At 36.1% G+C, this 16,193-nt stretch overlaps 2 protein-coding genes across 4 annotated transcripts; both read left to right on the forward strand.

The window, feature by feature from the left end:
• The first annotated feature begins 1,880 nt into the window (after positions 1 to 1,880).
• On the forward strand, positions 1,881 to 6,883 carry LOC125855456 (mitogen-activated protein kinase kinase kinase 5-like). 3 transcript variants are annotated; one of them, XR_007445491.1, is made up of 11 exons: positions 1,881 to 2,426; positions 3,188 to 3,781; positions 3,860 to 3,947; positions 4,459 to 4,521; positions 4,603 to 4,766; positions 4,964 to 5,039; positions 5,216 to 5,275; positions 5,384 to 5,509; positions 5,736 to 5,964; positions 6,085 to 6,182; positions 6,347 to 6,409. XR_007445491.1 is itself a non-coding variant. In XM_049535177.1 (11 exons), the coding sequence occupies exons 1-11, from the start codon at positions 1,987 to 1,989 to the stop codon at positions 6,576 to 6,578; spliced, it is 2,163 nt and encodes a 720-aa protein (XP_049391134.1). In that variant the 5' UTR covers positions 1,885 to 1,986; the 3' UTR covers positions 6,579 to 6,883. The 3 variants fall into 3 exon arrangements, 2 of the variants coding, with proteins under 2 accessions (XP_049391135.1, XP_049391134.1); XM_049535177.1 differs by having other exon boundaries at positions 1,885 to 2,426; positions 5,736 to 5,957; positions 6,347 to 6,883; XM_049535178.1 differs by lacking the exon at positions 5,216 to 5,275 and having other exon boundaries at positions 1,884 to 2,426; positions 5,736 to 5,957; positions 6,347 to 6,883.
• A 341-nt stretch (positions 6,884 to 7,224) lies between these two features.
• Positions 7,225 to 16,072, forward strand: LOC125854724 (uncharacterized). The gene is made up of 16 exons (XM_049534306.1): positions 7,225 to 7,504; positions 7,651 to 7,914; positions 8,009 to 8,106; positions 8,747 to 8,909; positions 8,991 to 9,101; positions 9,852 to 10,790; positions 11,728 to 11,880; positions 11,969 to 12,068; positions 12,155 to 12,249; positions 13,724 to 13,915; positions 14,005 to 14,061; positions 14,142 to 14,213; positions 14,622 to 14,720; positions 15,180 to 15,311; positions 15,418 to 15,591; positions 15,694 to 16,072. Exons 1-16 carry the CDS (start codon positions 7,400 to 7,402, stop codon positions 15,862 to 15,864), a joined length of 2,925 nt encoding a protein of 974 aa, XP_049390263.1. The 5' UTR covers positions 7,225 to 7,399; the 3' UTR covers positions 15,865 to 16,072.
• The last annotated feature ends 121 nt before the right edge of the window (positions 16,073 to 16,193 follow it).

Genomic DNA, 16,193 nt, shown 5'->3' on the forward strand with positions numbered 1-16,193 from the left:
ACAAATATGGCTTCAATGTCACTACGTATAGGAAAAACTATACGATTAGACATACTAATTTAACTGAAAACTAAATAAAAGTATATAGGTTGAAATTTTTTTCATGTTTATATACTAAAAAAAAATATATCTCGATCAAAATTTATATAATTTGAACATGAAAATACGAAATATAAATTGAGACAAATAATATACGTGTCAATTGTTATCACTTGTCACAAAAATGGAACGTGAGTTGACTGGGTCGGCAGCGGCAGGGCTAGCAAGGAGTGTTGAAGTGTCAAAGTGGCAGTGACTCTCAGCTTTCATTTCTTTCTAATTCTACACTATATAGTAATAAATATAAATAACGCGTTCCAATTAATGTTTTTTTAATGCACTAATTCACTTGTCAATATCAATGAGATTATTGTGGCGTGGTAAATATTTCATACATGTTTAATTAAAAGTTTTGAATTCAAATTTTGAATATGAGTATAAATTTCTAGTTTATTACTTTGTTTGAGTTTTATGAAGTTAAAAGATGAAATTGTATTTGATTATACTTTTCAAATAAAAGAGAAAAGAAAGCACTTCGTCAAGAATTTACACGAATAAAGGTAAAAAATAATCATTTTAAGCTAATAATCTATTAAAAACCGTCTATCTTTTTCAATCCCTATTTGTGGGATCACACATGCATGATGGATTGTTGTTGTTGTTGTAAGTGCTGGAGTTTGAAAAATAAGTTCGAAGTACTTTTCCAAGTTTAGAATCTAAACTCCAAATTGGATTTAAAAATATTATAACTAAACACTAACTTAAACTTACTCCAAAAAAAGTCAATAGTTCTCATGACCATTTTTCATATTTTCAATTTCCTAGTTAAAATTTAAATTTTTTCATTAAATTTAATCAAAGCTCTAATATAAATACGAAAGAATAGGGCTGTTACCAGGGAGCAAAGCAAACACCAGCATGTTTTTTTCAGCGTACTTTTGGAGTTACTCAATTTTAATTAACACGCTCCTCGTTTTTTCTTTTGTCAAGGGTCAACCCTGACCTCGTAATACCATGGAAAATCCTTTCATATATTTACACACCTGTACTCACAAAATATATACTCTCCCTTTATTCCCTATAAAATAAGAGATAAGTATTAAAAATATTTTTATAAATTTATTAGTTTTATTTTTAAATTATTGATAATCTTATAAAATAGTTTTTTACTTGGTAATTGTACTTAAATACATTATGATCTTACAATATGATGAAATACATCCCTAAATTCTCATCAAATTTAGGGTGTTTTCAACACTTCTCTCAATTTTTTTAAGAGTTTCATATTTCTACGAAAATTTGAGATAACTTATTATGTCATATAGCAGATCAGGGTATATCTAAGTTTAATTAGATATACCCCTCTTTACTTGACTAATTGAACTTAAATACTCCCCCGATCTTGCAACATAAGAGAAATACACTTTTAAATTCTCGCCAAATTTAGAGATGTTTTCAATACTTTTCACAATTTTTTTAACTGAAGGTCTGATACTCCTACAAGAGTTTGAGATCACGTGCTATGTCATGTGGCAGATCAGGGTATATCTAAGTTTATTAGTCAAGTAAAGAGCATTTTTAAGATTGTTATTAGTTTGAGAATGGAACTAATATTTTACACCAAGTTCAAAGTATTTTTAATATTTCTCTTTTAAAATAATTTACATACACATAAATATAAATAACTTATTTTAAATCATAAATTTTAAGTTCAATTATATCACATAAATTGAAACGATTACTACTGGTAATTTTGACTTTACAGAAATACAAGAAATCGTGTTTCTGACTTGTAACAACAAATTATAATCATCCTTCTTTTTCACTTAAGAAACATTCAAACATTGACAAAAAATTCTCTTTCAATGCATTGCTTCATTAAAATCCCATTACTCATTTCTGGGTAGTCTCATTTTTTTTTTTCTCTGTATTTGTTTGCCATGAAAAATGCCGTCTTTATGGAAAGCATTTTCACTATCTTCAAGTTCTCAACACTCTTCTTCTTCTTCTTCTACTACTGCTAGTACTACTTCTTCTCCGGCCGATTCACCGAATACCCGGCGGATTTACGGCGGCGGAAGGAAGCTTACTAGGCAGAGGAAGTTGAGACATGTTAGTGATGAGGATCTTGGTTTGCGGAGACCTAATATTCAGGCACTGATTATTGATGAACGTTCAAAGTCTTTGCCGGGTTCTCCTGATTCTTACGCTGATTTCGGGTCGGGTTCTAGGTCGTCTCACCACCACCTCCGTCACTGTTCTAACTCCTCTGCTGTGCCACTGCCGTTGCCGCTCCCTGAGCTCAATTCTCTGCCTAAACAGAACTCGGTTGACTCTAATTTGCGGGGTAGAGTTGACAGGGAGCTTTTAAGTCCTCCTCTTGCCAGGTTAGTCTTGAAAATTGAACCCATTGTTCAGAATTTATACTCAATTTCAAATTTTAGTCTTACTTTTCGTTTTAGTCTGTTTCGAAATGAATGAGTCTTTCCATTTTTGGTAACCCTTTGATTGTAACTTTCCACCTTACATATTTAAGAGATTAAATGATATTTTGATATATTTTATATATTTAGTTTAAGATCACGAGATTCAAAAGTGGTTTGTTAAACTTCGTGTCAAGTCATAACCAGTCAAACAAATTGACATGCTGGGTATGTTTATCAAACTTTTGAGTTTTTTCTTACATGCATGTTTCATGCTTTAAGTAAAAAAAATGCTACCTTTCTGGGTGAAGTATTGTTTAGCCGATTCATACTGGTTTGGGATTGAGGGGTAGTTATTTTCGGTTTGACGATGAAAGCTTTTCACCATAGGTAACTCTGTATGTAAAGGGATTTAGTAGTAGTAGGTAGTTGGTTCGAATTTGAAGTAGTTTTTGGGGTGGATTGATTGCAGTAACACTTTATAGGTCATTACCAAAAAAGAACCATTTTTTCCTTTTTTCGGTTGTGGATTAACTGCAGTAACCTTTATAAGGTTCACCATAAAGGCAGGTTTGGAATTGTGAAAGAGCATGTGGTTTGTAGTTGTTTCAAATGATGATTTGTAGTGTGCTACTTTGTTTTTGGGGGAAAATGTTCGATTAGCTATGATGATTTTGTAAGAACAAAAACCGAACGCGGAAATGTTAACCTGTTGCGAGTTGCAGGGAAACTTTTGGTCGAACTCCAGCTGAGGTGAAAAGTTCTCAGCATCCAAGATCATCTACTCCAACTTATCGGCGTAGGGGGTTCCCTCAGGATCTGAATGCTGAGGGCGTTGAATTCAGGTTGAATGTTCCTGTTAGAAGTGCCCCGAGTAGTGGTTTTACAAGCCCCGTCCGAAGCCCAAAAAGGTTTAGTACACAGGACCTTTTTCATCATCCCTTGCATCAGGCCTCATCATCACCTTCAGAGGCTTACTCTTTCCAACTTTCACCCACAAGGGCTATAAATAGCGCTGATCATTCTCCACTGAGTAGCCCAATTTTACCAAGTTCAGCTAACAGAATCAGGAACAGCAGAAGTGGTGCTGTGCATTCACATCATAAATCTCTTCCGGAAAGTTCTCTAGGTTGGAATGAAGCTAACAACAACAATGTGCATCCACTACCCCTTCCACCAGGAGTTCCACGACAACCAGAATCATGTACCATACACAGCAATATGGATAAACCATGTGTATCACCAGCAAAGGGTCAATGGCTAAAGGGGAAGCTTTTAGGTCGTGGTACATTTGGAAGTGTATATGAAGCTACTAACTGGTAAGGGATAGAGCTTGCTTAGTAAGTAACTCGGTAGGAATGTAACATTTGCTTCTTTTGTTTTTCTTCCTTTTACAGTGAAACCGGTGCTTTATGTGCAATGAAAGAAGTTGATCTTACTCCTGATGATCCTAAATCTGCTGAATGTATAAAGCAGTTAGAACAGGTGACGTCCTCATGTCTTCTTAGGCTACATAATCAAAATTTGTATATAAACTGCAATTGTATGAGATACACAGTGAGAGAAAACATATTTTAAAGGCCAAATCTTTGTTAAGTGAAGTGAACTTTAAAACAAGTACTTACTAAGCATGTTATATAATATGTCCTGGTTGTCTAACTTGCATTAGCAAATTAGTCAACTTAAGGTTATGTCCAACTTTGAGCTAACTATCATGTGCCTGAAGATGCAAAAATCAATATCGTATCCATGGAGCTAATTTTATTGATCATATTCTTTGACTTCATAAGCCTCTTTCACGTTTTGCATCATTGAGAAAATATTTTTGGAATGTTGGTAACTGACTTGGGAAAAAAGTTTGAGGGCTTCATATTGTGGAGTTTTTTATTCTACTAGCTTATACATAGTTTGTGATGGATTGCAAAGACTATGACATGTTTTTCACTTGTTTATGCTATTCTAAATCGATTCAGTTTCTTCCTTACTTCTGTTGTAGGAAATAAGAGTTCTCCAGCAGTTAAAGCACCAAAATATTGTTCAATATTATGGCAGTGAAATAGTAAGAACATTTATCTTTCTCTTGCCATGTTCAGGTATTTCTTTAGAATATTGAAAGATAAATGTTGTTGTTGTTGTTCAGATGGAAGACCGCTTTTGCATATATTTGGAATATGTGCACCCTGGTTCAATTAATAAGTATGTTCGGGAACATTGCGGAGCTATGACAGAGTCAATAGTTCGAAACTTTACTAGGCATATTGTATCAGGGTTGGCTTACTTGCATAGCACTAAGACAATACACAGGTAGATACTGGGTTACATCGATGTGGTATATGTCACTTGATTTAAAGATTCATTAACGGAACACTAAAGCGTCTGTGTTGCAATTCCTTGTTATAAGCAAGGAAGAGACTATTTTCTTTTACCATTTTTTTAAAAAAACTTTTCGTTGACAGTGATGCTCAGTCTAATGGTTGGTTTCAATGATTTTTTCTGAGTAGGGACATTAAGGGAGCAAATTTGCTTGTAGATGCATCTGGTGTTGTCAAGCTTGCAGATTTTGGGTTAGCAAAACATGTAAGCTTTCAGAAGTCTAATGCCAAACTGAAAATGCTACTTTCTATGTTCGTTCTAATTTAGTATTTTTCTTGTAAACCCTGATCTGTGGTGAAAATGAATGAGCTTGATCTTTCATCGATTATTTTTCATGCATATCTTACCGCTGTAATTTATAACGTTTCTCTTTTTCCCAGCTTTCAAGCTGTGCAACTGATCTTTCTCTGAAAGGGAGCCCTCACTGGATGGCTCCAGAGGTGGGCATTGTTAAGCTATTTCGCGGCTACTGCCTCTGCCTGGCTTCAGTTTTCTTTCCCCTTTATTAATTGGTTTGTACTTATGTCTGGACTTAACTTTATATGCAGGTAATGCAGGCTGTGTTGCGCAAAGATGCTAATCCAGAGCTTGCCTTAGCTGTTGATATATGGAGCCTGGGTTGTACTGTTATTGAGATGTTTACTGGACAGCCCCCTTGGGGAGAACTTAGTTGGGTAAGTGTTTAAAGCATCTCATTTTGAGAACAATGTAATCGCATTACAAGCTTAAATATATTTGTGAACTTTTAGGTTGTCAATATAGAATCATAGCTTGTTAATATACGAGCAAGGCTGACTGATTGGCTTAATCTCAATAAAGCCAGAGCTATGTTCTTACTTTTCAGGCTTTCGTGAATTGGTTTCTGTAAGTGTCTTAATGTTCATGCTTTGGCTTTATTAGGTGCAAGCAATGTTCGGTGTCTTGAACAAATCACCACCTATACCAGAAAAATTATCACCAGAAGGAAAAGATTTCCTTCAGTGCTGCTTTCGGAGGAAACCTGCAGATAGGCCATCAGCTATGATGCTACTTGAACATGCTTTTTTACGTAGTACTAGTTCCCTTGAGCATAGTATCAATGTTGCTGGTTGCTCAGAGGATTCTCCGGGGAAGAAATTCCATGTGAGTGGTACATGCTGCTAGCCTGCTACTGATGTGACATTAAGGGTTAACGTCACTGTATTATTTGTGAGATTCTCTAAAAAAAAAAATCCAAATGATTTTAAACTCTGAATTCATTACATTTCAGGATACCCTGAGTCCTAAGAACCCAATCAACCATAAAAAGGAACAAAAACCACTGTTACCAGGAACATCTGGCAGGCATGCAAAATCACCATGTAGCAGGTAATAACTGTCTTGTGTTTGTCATGTTATATACCAAACACTTTATTCTGTGAGATTATTTTTTTCGCGTATTAGTATCTACAATTGCAGCTAGATACTATATCTTGTGTTGTGCCATTGACTGTCACGTCCATCTTATGCAAGTTAAACTGTGTCTCTTCCAGTGAAACTTGCCGGCAAACTCAACCTGAAACCTGTGAATATGGAGCAGCTTCTCACCATTCTCCACGTTCTGCACTTGAAGTCTTTCCCTGTATTTCTTCAATGGAGCTGAACTCGAGTTCACGTGCAGCCAGCCAATCAAGCGTCCCTAGTAGCTTTCGCCTGGGACCTGAAAACAGAAGTCCTTATAGAATCATAGGAAAGGAAATTCCAAACCTCTGTATAAGATCATAAATGAATGGAGAGGGGGAAAACTCATGTACAGATCAGGAGAATTAGATACAGAGAACTTCAGTTGGATGATTAGTCAAAATGTTGCCATTAGTGGGAGAGATCTCAATTCCCGAATGCATCCACATCTTCTGTGTAGTATTGATGTTTGTATTTGAAGGCAAACATATCTTTGTAACAGATTCATGAAGAACTGAAGATGATTCTGGAGTTAATAGTGTATTTTAGATTGAAAACATGATTAGTGTACACAATTAAATGATTTATGCTAAATTCAATATGAGTATCTTTCTCCGTCATTTTTACAACCAAACAATGTACACAATTATGCTAGTTTTAATACATAAATAACTCATCTCTAATCAACAAGCAAACAATACATAGTCGTTAAGAAAATTTTCTCTAATTGTAATAAGAACCCTAGTCGTTCAGAATTTTTTCTCTAATTGTAATGAGAGAGTTGTGGCGAAGTAACAAATACTTCTTCATCCATAACACTCTATATAAAATTACCCTTCTCAAGGTATTCTACCCTCAATGTGGGATACTAAAATTTTCAAGGATAAATTTAAATCTAGTCGAGCCCGATACTGATACCACACTCAATTAGAAGAAGGGAAAAAAAAAGAAAAACTACAATTTTGGAAAATTGAGACACATTCCCCCTTCTATTCTCCTCCTTTTCATTTTACCCTTTGTTTTGAATCAGAAAGCGGGGCAGAATTTTCCTGCAGCATTATGGGAGCAATTTGTAACTTCAGACTGAAATGGATCCATGAAAACATTCACAAATTGTAGTGTTATCTACTGTAGACAACAGAAAAATGGAAGCTCCCCAGAGTTTAATCGGAAAATTATACACTTCATATTCCGACGGGTTACACTTTGCGAAGCCAATTTCCTCCTTACGAACTAACGAATTTGATTTAGTAAGTTCATTTTTTTCATACCCTTTTCATATTACGCTATGAGGATTCGTATAGCCGACTCAGTTTTAGTTGATTGATTCGAATTTGCTGAAAGTTTTCATCTTTAATTTACCCCTTTTCGCCCATTTGTGATTTTTCGTCTTTAGGTGCGAAATGTGCTGCAAATATTACAAGGGTTTTCGAGTACAATGTTGTATTGGGATGAATTAGGGCATCGATTTCGTGTTCGGAGTGGGATATATGTTAGCCATCTTTCGCATACTAGTCTTTATCATGTTCTTAATCAGTTTACCTATGCGGCAACATGTTTAAAGATGGTAGAAAGTAGAATTCAGGAGGTTGAGAAATCTGTGCCTCCTCCACCACCTACTTTGAGGGCATTTTGTTGCTCTATCTCCACTTGGCTAACAGTAAGTTGCTCAACATGTTTGCACTTGTGAGTGTTTCTATGTGTATGCATTGATATAGAAAGAAGACAACTTTTTCCTTCTTTTTATGGAGCAGTGGTTGCGAAATGGTGCGTTGAAAGAGGAGATGAAGGTGGTCGACTCATGTAGTTTAACTACTCCAACGCTCTTGGGATTGTCAAGTTCTTTATCAAGGTTGGTAAATAGAATACAAATGAATTACCTTGTGAAATGAAAGTTTCGAAAAATATAGCATGGTGTAGTTCAGTGATGCTAGTGTGATTAAGCATAATGAAAAGAAAAAGGGTGAAAATGTCCAAATACACCCCTGGCGTTTGCGATTTGTCTTAAAAAAGAATAAAGAAAAAGAGGTTATCAAATGAAAGAAGTTATGGAAAGAAGATTGGAAGAATGAAGATTACGTAGTGTACTCGTCATAGAAGTAAATGGAATTTGAGTCAAGGATGATACAGCTAAATTGGTTACTAAGCGAAGATAAAGGGATATGTAGTTGTTTTTTGTTGTGATAGAGGTATAGTTATGATGAGCTAAATATCATATAAACAAAAGGGTGGCAAGAGGAATTTTTTTCCATCTTTGGGTAGTTAAAACTACTAGGAGTTGAAGAGAAAACTCCTAGTACATGTTTTCACGAAACCCTGTTTCCTTTTGAAATGCCAAGGGAGAGTCCAATGGCGCTCCCCTTTTGCATGCCTTACCCAAAAGAATTTTAACAGCTCACTTGTTTGACTGGTCTTGCTGACAGTTCTTTTTTCTGTCCTTTCTTAGGGGTTTTTAATAGAAGTTCCTAACAAGATTTATCATGCGATATTAGTTTGTGTGCAGGAGCCGAGTTTTTGTTTCAAGTAGTGCAAGAAGCCATTCCACAAGCTTATGATGAAACTGATTCACCTAGCTCTGCCACAGCTATTGCTGTGCATATTCTTAATTATTTATATAAGAAGCTGACTGAAGTTTGTCTTGTGCAAGGTGGCGAGGTTTGAAACTGCTTTCCTTTATTGGACATATTTGCTGAGTCCTTCATGTTATAATTTATTATCTGGAGTAAATAATTTCAGGAGGATGCTTACAGGATGATATTACATGCATTTGTCAGCACTCTTTTGCCATACATTGAGGGCCTTGATTCATGGCTTTATGAAGGAATTCTGGACGACCCCTTTGAGGAGGTAAGTTTCTATTAATAGTCATGTTAATGGAATAATGAAATGATTTCATATAGCTTTCAACATAGATCAGAATAATAGCTTCCAGGAGCACGTTTATATCTGCATGCTTCAACATCATTAGAAAGAAAATGGACACATTTACATTAAACTTGTGAAACTCAGTAATGGCTTGTGATAGTAGATGCCCCGCCATTTTTTATCTGCACACATGTATAAGAGCAAATGGAATGCTGAAGATGTTCATATAATAGCAACTTGCAACTTATAAGAGACTTGTTCCTCATATCCAAACCTCAAATATAAGCTTCTTTTTCTTGTAGCAAAATCTCGTACCCTATTGATCAATGATGAGATATAAAATTTTACTGTTAAACAATTTTTTTATTTATATGATTGTGATTATCTTAGCCCTGCCCTGAATAGAGGTATGGAAGTGTCTTGTAAGGTTGGAGTAGGATGGCTACCAAGCTATTTAATGCTATATTAAGAAGTGGTAGGATGCTCATTAGTGGAGAAAGAGTATTTTAATTCCCCAATTTATAAGAAAAAACGAGATATTCAAAAGTGTGGACTATCGGGCATTGAACTTATGAGTCACACGATGGAACTCTGGAAAGAGTGACTTAGGGATATTACAAGACTGACCGAGTGATTTTCATAGTTATGCTTATAGAAAACAGTTCAGCAACACCTATGTTTAGACATTGACATTCTCTAAGACAATCTTATGCATGTATGCTTTTTATGCAGATGTTCTTTCATGCTAACAAACGAATTGCAGTTGAGGAGTCTGAGTTTTGGGAGAAGAGCTATCTGCTGAGATCTGCAAAATTGGATACTGGTCGTGTCACTGATTCTTTGCTTTCAATAAAGCGGACAAACGACGTGAGTAGAAAAGAGCCTAATGATGTGTCTGGTTTGGCCAAAGAAAAAGGGGCAAATGGGAGAGATTTAGATGTGTGTCCTCTGTTTATGAAAGAGATAGCCAGGGATATTATCTCTGCTGGAAAGTCATTGCAGCTTGTACAACATACTCGTATGACATCCTCAGTATCTGCCAGTGGCCGTATTGCTGGGTTAAGCTTGTCAGAGATCTTTTGTGTCACCTTATCAGCTCTTATTGGCTATGGGGATCACATATCTGAATACTTTTTGAAGGAGAAGAAAATTGTTCCATTAGTTAAATCATTTACTGGAAGGCAAAAAGTAGAAAGAAATAACGAGAGCTTCCAAGAGATGACATGCTCAGATAAAGAATGGTGTAAGTTCTTGGTTGATACCATGGCTCAGAAAGGAAAAGCTAATCACATTTCATGTCATGCTCTTGGAGAGGAAGTGGATAGCTTTGTTGTAGAAGGAGATAAGCTAGCTTTTGATGGAAATGATATTCTATCCTTAGGATTCCGTCCTGAAAATCCAGCTATAACTACTAGCCAAAATTTTCTTCATGCAAATAGGGATGCTTGGGGTCCATTGAATTTATCTAGAGAGTTTTTCCTTCCCCCTCTTAATGATGAGGGATTAAGGCAGGCAATATTCAATGGAAGTGCTGGATCATTTGTGGCAACCAAAAGCACAAACTATACCTTCGGTTTTCAGTTTGGTGAATCTGAACGTGATCGATTAAAGGAAGATGTCACTTTTCTGGAGGAGTTGTTCCCCTTTCCAACTCTTCTTCCTCCTTTTCAGGTACTTATATCCTGTAACCTCAGTAGTTATAAAAGCAGAAATTGTTTAACTTGTTTTTGACATGCTTAGCATTACTCACCGCCACTTCCTATGGCGCTGGTAAGAGGTCATTTATCTATGATTTGCTATTTAGCCTAATATTATACCAGGTCATATCATATAAATATGTAGTACTTTACACCTGTAAAAACAACTTTCAAAACAATGGATGTGATAATGTAGTCTAAATTGTAAATCCGTCCAAAAATTTTCTAGTCCAGCCAAGTGTTTTTTTGTTTTTTCACACTCCTACTTTATTATGGTAGAAATTTAGATGTAGTGTTCTTCAGCAAGGGTGGATAACTTATTCTGAGACCAACTGCCCTAATTAACTGATTAAAATTTTATAGTTTCTTCCATAAAGAAAGTCATTTCTAACAGATTGTTACTGCTTATTATTTAATTGTCGAGGTTGAAGTTTGTGCTTAGCATGCCATCAAATTCACCATGACCTTTAAATTACAGCTTTTCTTGAATTTCCAGCATCATCCTTGCCATGCAAGACTTCAACTTAGTGCGTTTTCTGAGTGCAGCATGTAATTGCATAGCTCTCGATCTTCCACCATCCCTCTCTTGCTTCTTCCCTTGGGAATCTGCACAACCTCATTTGGGATATCAATCCATGCATTAAGCATGGGACATGGGTTATAACAGACATTTCTGTATTATTGAGTGGCTAGAAGTTTCGCTTTTGAAATTTAACATATTCGTTAAATTGTTGAGGACCTTCAGTTGGAAGTGCAGCTCTGTCAAGATTAGGCTTTTCATATGTTTCTTAAGTGAACTTAATTTAAATAGTTCATATCAATTCTTCTGGCTGGTTATGGCAAGTACTTGTCTTAGTTTAGCTGTTACTCCATTGTTTTAAAATTTAAAAATTAACATGATTTCTGAACAGGAGGATGATCATGTATCGGAGGTATTTCCTTTTCAGGAAAATAGCACACTCCCTTCAAGGACCTTAAACTGGATTGGGAGGGTCGAACCAAGGAATACTCCGTTGCCTACGGTTATTCTTCAAGAATGCCTTATTGTCTTCATAAAGAAACAGGTAGTAGCATGTAGTCATCTGAAATACCTTTTTATAATTACATGGTTGAGGCTTAATATGTTCGATTGCCTCTTGTTATATCCTGCAGGCTGATTGTATTGGCAGAAATATTTTGTCAAAATTACTGTCTGAGTGGAGACTGCTAGAAGAGCTGGAAGTGCTGCGTGCTATATACTTGTTAGGCTCAGGTACACATTGCTTTTTGTTAAGCTAGTTTGTTAGTAGTCAATCATCATTGGCATTCTTTACAGGATTATTATATTGCTTTCTTCAGGTGATCTGCTGCAGCACTTCTTGACAGTGGTCTTCAATAAACTAGACAAAGGAGAAAGTTTGGATGATGATTTTGAATTAAATACGACACTGCAGGTCTGACCACTCAATCCTTTTCCTTGATTCATTAGTTCCCTTCTATCTGTTGGCAGAATTTTCTATGAAGATTCTTCTCTTATGTTGTCAAAGTGAAATCTAGTGGTAATATCATTTTACATGCATAATCAAATATACTAGACAATATTTTGAGACAAACATCAATCAATCAATGAAACATCATTAGATAATTAGTCACTAAGCTACTTGGTAATTAACATAGACTAAGCTGTAATATAGTGGACAATATTTTGAAACAAATTTCAATTAACTACATTACCTTGAAATAAGATAATTTTTAGTTGTACGAGACTACTTGGTAGTTTACATGGATTAAGTTATCTAAAAAGCCTTTACTTCTGTTATTTTAGGCTGGAGAAGCAACAATAGGTGGATGAGTATTTCAATGTAGATAGAGTTTAGACATAGGAACAGAAGGGTTTTAATACTTTAATGAGGTTCTTAGAGGGTAAATTCATGCAACATCCATGAAACTAGTTGGGAGGCTGCGGCGTGTTAAATCGCATTGTTTTGAAATCGCTAGGGGCCTTATTACCTATTTTTGCTTTACAGGGAGATTATATGGAACACTGAAGATCCCTAGGGAGTAATACCCATCATATCATTATTTATGCAAGTGGTTTTCTTTCAATTAAGGGAAAAAGGACAAATATACCCTTGAACTATCGTAAATGGTATGTAGATACCCTCCGTCATACTTTTGGGACATTAGTGCCCCTGCTGTCCAAAAACTAGAGCATATATGCCTTTCACTCTAACGGAAGACCAAATAGGGACACGTGGCACAATCTTATCCGTCGATCCGATATTTAATAAATGTCGGGTCGGTGGATAAAATTATGACACGCGTATGTCCGTTAGTATAAAGGGTATATTTGCTCTAGTTTTTGGACGACAAGGGCACCAATGTCCCAAAAGTATGACAGAGGGTATCTGCATACCATTTACGATAGTTCGGGGGTATATTTGTCCTTTTTCCCATCAATTAATTAAGTAATGCAATAAAGCCTTGCCATGTTTATCTTTACCGAACATCCTGTTTTCCACCAGAAAGGCATGTTCCAACATATCAAGACAAGAGCACTGCTCATACAAAAGAAAAGGAAAGAATGTTATTTGTGTTAAACAGGGAAAAAAAACTATGTTGTGCGAGCTGACTATTCCAAAATAGAAAAAAGGAAGAACTGTGTGAGTAGGACTGAGTGACCTCTATATAATATCTGAAAAGGAGGATAAAAGATTTCGTAGACCATTTGCTTTATCCTAATGAGCAGGGGTTGAACAAAAACTACTGCAGCCTTTGACGTCTGTAGAATCCAATTGTTGGAGGTGTTTCCCTCTCCTATTCGTCCTAGTTGTTATCTGCTACTGACTTCTCTAATTTCAGTTCTTTGTGTCTGCAAGTGAGGAAACTCCTATCCTATGTTTTACTTAACCTTTGTTTATAATTCAGGAATCAATCCGATACTCTGCTGATGCCGCACTATTAAGCACCCCCGATTCATTAGTTGTATCTGTAACAAGAAATAATGCCACTATTGAGGATGACCGGCGTGGTATGCCTCTTCCAACTTCGACGCCTCGCAAGAGTCGAGGGCAAAATTTTGGCATTGATGGTCTGGATTCACTCATGTTTACATACAAGGTATGCTACTTGTTTTCTGGTGCTTTAGGCTGTCTGATCTTTGGTGTCTTACAACCTCGTCATATTGTAATAATGTTGAAATGTAACAGGTTCCTTGGCCCCTTGAGCTTATTGCTAATACAGAAGCAATAAAGAAGTATAATCAGGTAGCCAATGGACTACTGTAGTTACCCTTAAGGTGCAATCAATTTGAATGCTCTTCTAAGCAGTTTGTTGTCTTCTTTAGGTTATGAGGTTCTTACTGAAGGTCAGACGTGCAAAATTTGTTCTTGATAAAGCTCGGAGGTGGATGTGGAAGGTTTGCTCTATGTTATCTAATTTTGGTTAATTTGGATCCCAAATAACAATTGCTAGCTATTTCAATAACAATTATGTTTAGTATCCCACATTGGTTGACGGATGCACTATTTGTCTGCTTGTATGATCTTGGACAACCCTCACCTCATGAACTAGCTTTTGGAGTTGAGTTAGCCCCAAGGTATGGGGGTGTTAAAAGTGCTCGACATTAATTAAAAGATGGGATGGTTGTCTACTTATATGGTCTTGGACAATGCTCACCTCATTAACTACCCTTTTGGGATTGAATTAAACCCAAGGTCCATTTTCTTCAAGAATGATGTACTTTATGGCTTCTAACCAATTCATTTACTTGCTCTTATTAAAATGTCAAGTCTAGTTACGTAATTATAGCAACTTTTTCTTTCAGGACAGAAGTTCAGCATCTATTAACCGCAAGCATCATTGGTTACTGGAACAAAAACTGCTACATTTTGTGGATGCCTTCCACCACTATGTGATGGACAGGGTATTCATTCTCTCTCTTTGATAGTAATTTTTTGGTGGAATTTCTGCCACATTTGGGGTACATTTTGGATTCATGAATCCTGCCACTTGATTTGTGAAGAAATTTGTGTATAGGGCACCAGTATTGATGGAAAATTATTGAAACATGGTGATTTTGTTTCTGGAAAGAAGAAATTTATAGGTTGCCTTTATATTCTTGTCTGTTTTCATAAATAATTACTACGATCACATATGTTACTGCATTTCTACTTTGTGTATTGTTAGCGGAGCTTAGACCCCTATTATAAGGTAAATGCAATTTCTAACATAAATCGTGATTTCACAAGCTCATAGAAATAGGAAAAAGTTGTCTGTTCAATATCTGCACTCGACTGTTATAACATTAAATACAGTAGTAGATTGGCCTTTGCAATCAATTGTTGCTACATTTTAACACTGTGAAGTGTTTCCTACCATGTAGGTGTATCACAGTGCATGGGGTGAACTCTGTGAAGGTTTGGCTGCAGCAAGATCATTGGATGAAGTCATCGAAATACACGAGGCTTACTTGATGTCTATTCAAAGGCAGTGCTTTGCTGTTCCAGAAAAACTGGTATTTTCACATGGATGCACTATTTATTTGTTTTCCCCCCTTCCCAAAACATGGAATGAAGAATCAAGCCATGAGAGGTTAACCGAAAACAATTTCCTTTTCCCAGTGGGCATTGATTGCTAGCCGTATCAACAGTATTCTTGGATTAGCTCTCGATTTCTATTCAGTACAGCAGACTCTTAGCAGTGGAGGGGCAGTTTCAGCTATCAAGGCAAGGTGTGAAATGGAAATCAATAGGATAGAGAAACAGTTTGATGACTGCATAGCTTTCCTCGTGAGAGTAAGCTCTTTTTTCTCCCTTGTTTTATTCTAATCCGAATGTTATAACTACTTCAATATCGCGGACTTGATTGGTTCTTAATATCATTTTGCAAAATTTCAGATTCTATCTTTCAAGCTCAACGTGGGACAGTTTCCACATTTGGCAGATCTGGTTACCAGAATCAATTACAACCATTTCTACATGTCACATAATGGAAGTTTGATAAATGCACCTGGCTCTAATGCTGTTCCTTCCAAATCAGGAAAGTTGTTTGCAGGCCAAAGAGATTGAAAGATAACTTGGAAGGGATAATGTTTTTCGTTTTTTCTTTTTCGATGTACATCATTAATAGTATAGAGCCTCTTCTTGCATTTATCAATTGAGAGAATATTCTACTGGTTGGGATGAAGAACCTGTACTATACTAGTCTGTATTTCATAATCTTAAGGATCAAGCAATTGCAGGGTAACTGTTTGAGAATACTGTTATATCCAATATCTGTTGTAGTTTTATATTAGTAGTACATATAAAGGACTTCCCTTTTTTCTTTTTGATAACCAAAATATCCATGATGCCAATGTTGCAAGGTTTGAAACTCAATGGATTACATGTCTCTCTAT

The sequence above is a fragment of the Solanum stenotomum genome, chromosome 2 (assembly GCF_019186545.1).
Source record: "Solanum stenotomum isolate F172 chromosome 2, ASM1918654v1, whole genome shotgun sequence".
Classification (NCBI taxonomy): Eukaryota; Viridiplantae; Streptophyta; class Magnoliopsida; order Solanales; family Solanaceae; genus Solanum; species Solanum stenotomum.